The sequence below is a fragment of the Trachymyrmex cornetzi genome, unplaced genomic scaffold (assembly GCF_001594075.2).
Source record: "Trachymyrmex cornetzi isolate Tcor2-1 unplaced genomic scaffold, Tcor1.1 scaffold1215, whole genome shotgun sequence".
NCBI classification, from domain to species: domain Eukaryota; kingdom Metazoa; phylum Arthropoda; class Insecta; order Hymenoptera; family Formicidae; genus Trachymyrmex; species Trachymyrmex cornetzi.
Window position 1 is genome coordinate 13,418 of NW_017295779.1, and position 3,347 is coordinate 16,764.

General features: G+C 40.0%; 1 protein-coding gene across 1 annotated transcript; it reads left to right on the plus strand.

The window, feature by feature from the left end:
- Positions 1–1,344: 1,344 nt before the first annotated feature.
- LOC108768205 (uncharacterized) lies at positions 1,345–1,752 on the plus strand. The gene has a single exon (XM_018518564.1). It carries the CDS (start codon positions 1,345–1,347, stop codon positions 1,750–1,752), a length of 408 nt encoding a protein of 135 aa, XP_018374066.1.
- Positions 1,753–3,347: the final 1,595 nt, after the last annotated feature.

A 3,347-nucleotide genomic window follows, 5' to 3' on the forward strand; every position in this document is an offset into this window, starting at 1 on the left:
CATCACCCTGTATATGTGTATGTGTATGTATATGAATAATATATATACTTTTTTTTTAACATGGCCGGAGACGCTACCGCGTCTCCTGATATACAGGGGGTCCCATTTTAAATAACGGATAGGAATATCTCGGATGGTAAGCATTTTGGAGGAAATTTGTTTATACAAAAGTTGTAGGGTACAGACAAGGCTAACTTATGGTGACCTTGACCTTGACCTTGACGATGACCTTCAAGGTTATTTCAATATCAAGTCAATTTTTTCAAATGGAACCCCTTATTTTTTAACCCGGAAGTGGAAAGAGCGGAAGATTTTACGAATATGACCTTGACCTTGACCTTCACCGCTACCTTCAAGGTTATTTTAATATCAAGTCGATTTTTTTAATGGAACCCCTCATTTTTTACTACGGAAATGAAAACAGAGTAAGATTTCACGTCCGCATGTGACCTTGACATTGACCTTGACCTCGACCTTCAAGATCATTTTAAGGTCAAGTCGATTTTTTTTGAACGGGACCCCTTACTTTTTACCCCGGAAGTGGAAAGCGCGGAAGATTTTACGTACAAATTTTAAACGATTTCGGTAATTTAATATAAATTATGCTTATTAATGATCAACTGAGTAAGATTCTCCGAAGAAGATCGAAAAAGATCGAAAAAGGTGGGAGTTAAGTATTTTTGAATGATAAAATCCAGTTTTAAACCACTGTGCGATGCTCCGACGCTCGGCATCCAGATGTTAGGGGTCCTGACCTCCGGGCGTCCGGACGCTTCGTTTCCCGAATTGAGGGCTGTAGGGATTTATGACTGTAAAAACTAATTTTTATACCATTGTGGTAGGCGAGACTTTCGAGATGAGACGAGACGGTACGCGGTGCTTTGAGAGGCGAGATTACGGTTCTCGTCTCGAGTTGCGCGAGACGAGACACGGCGGGACGATACGAGAAATTGTCGTCTCGAACGGCATCACTAATTTTATACGATGTGGCTTTTGGAGCATTAAATCAAAACAATGTCCATCTTGGGGCACTCTGTCCTATGTTTTAAGAAATAATACTTGATTAATTTCATAAAATTCTTTATAAAATATTTTTAAACCATAACACAATAAATTCCGTAGCTACATTAATTTATTTCTTTCTGTTGATATTGTTGCTTATAATATGCTTGAAAAATAATTTTTTGTAATAAAGTAAACGATAAAGTTCATTTAGTTAAATAATCTTTAAACCTGCCTCTGCATTAATTGTTCAAGTACTTGACACACCCTTTTTTAGTTTTCTATTGAGATAAGTTAAACAATAAAAAGTACTTACCTAAAAATTAATCTTTATCTTACATAATGCCAGATTATACCCCGAATGAAATAGTAGATATTATCCTCGTACTTGGAGAATGCCGAGGTAATTATGTACAAGCTGCAGAATTATATCGTAATCGCTTCCCCAATGTAAGGCACCCGAACGATCGTACCATTGCGAGACTTGTAGAACGTCAACGCCAAAGACCAGTTTGTCCGCGACAAAGACGACGAAATAATATACCAGAGAGAGATGATCCACAAGTGCTTGCAGTGTTAGGTATGATAGCAAACAATCCTCATATTAGTACACGAGAAATTGGAAGACAATTAGATTTTCCAAAATCCACGGTGCACCGAATATTGAAAGTTCATAGATTGCGTCCTTACCATATAACTTTAACAACAATTGCAAGCCGGAGACTTCGAAAGAAGGCGTCTGTTTTGTAGATGGGCACAAACAATGATACAACAAGATCCGGAATTTTTTCATTACGTCTTATTTAGTGATGAAGCCACTTTTCATAATACTGGTCAACTTAACAGGCACAATTGCCATTATTGGTCTGTAGAAAATCCTCATTGGCATCGTGAAGTGAATCATCAGCAACGTTGGAGTTTGATCGTATGGTGCGGTATTGTCAATGGAAACTTGATTGGACCTTATTTCTTCGACGAAAATGTAAATAGTCACAACTATTTACAATTTTTAATAAATGATTTACCGAAATTGCTCGAAAATGTTGATCTACACACGAGAGTCCGCATGTGGTTTCAGCAAGATGGTGCACCTCCTCATTATACCAGGATAGTTCGTGACTATTTAAATATCAGATTCACGAATCAATGGATAGGACGTGGTGGATTTGTAAAGTGGCGTCCGAGGTCTCCGGATTTGTCTAATTTGGATTTCTTTTTGTGGAGCTATCTGAAAAATATTGTCTACGCTGAAGCACCCACCACAAGACAAAATATGATGGAACGCATAACAAACGCATGTCGCAACATTCCAAGAAATGTTCTTCTTGTAACCATTAGAAGTTTTCAAAATCGCATTCAGTTATGCCTTGATAATAACGGTCAATTATTTGAACATTTAATTAGATAAATTTGTTTATGGAGTGGACTTTAACATGAGGTCAGACATTAAATCTTGAGGTTGATAACTAGATGATACTCGACCTTGCCTTAACTGGCTGGGTAACTCCTCTATCTTGCCTTAACTGGCTGGGTGCCCCCATGTGTCTACCTTCTCGTGGTGGGGGTGTTGTGGCTTACGATCCGCTCGGGCTATATTAGCTCAGGTACAACCATGCTAAATGCTGGCCGACAGGGAAGTCCAAACTAACGGACACAAACCGAAAAGAACTATAGAACCTCACCATGGAGCGGTGAAGGAGCACTTGAAGGTAGCGGTGAAGGTTAAGGTCAAGGTCATATTCGGACGTAAAATCTTCCGCTCTTTCCACTTCCGGGTTAAAAAAATAAGGGGTTCCATTTGAAAAAATTGACTTGATATTGAAATGACCTTCAAGGTCATGGTCAAGGTCAAGGTAATACCTGAAGTTATACTCCGGTGGTGCCGGGTATCTGACGACAGGTCTTCCGCGGTAGCGCATAAAAGGGGGAGTTTTTACTTGGTAGGCGGACCTGGATGAGTGATGGCATCAATGACATTGGTCCCGGAGAGTAGTCGATCTGGTGCCAAGCAAAGGCCTCTCCCTATGGGAATTGGACCATACGCTTATAGCCCTTAGACGAAAATCGGGCCTAGTCTGAGCCGCACTTACCAGGCGAAGTCCGAATCCAACATGCCCATCATGCACGGTTGATGGGTATCTTCCTCAGGCAGGTTCAAACTCCTATAGGAGGATTGCCTGGCCGTGGTTCTAACGAAGATTTTCTCCTCCTACGCAAAACAAAAAAAAAGGTCCAGGTCACCATAAGTTAGCCTTGTCTGTACCCTACAACTTTTGTATAAACAAATTTCCTCCAAAATGCTTATCATCCGAGATATTCCTATCCGTTATTTAAAATGGGACACC

Coding starts and splice junctions, on each gene's coding strand:
- LOC108768205 (XM_018518564.1), top strand. CDS start 1,345: ATGCCAGATTATACCCCGAATGAAATAGTAGATATTATCCTCGTACTT.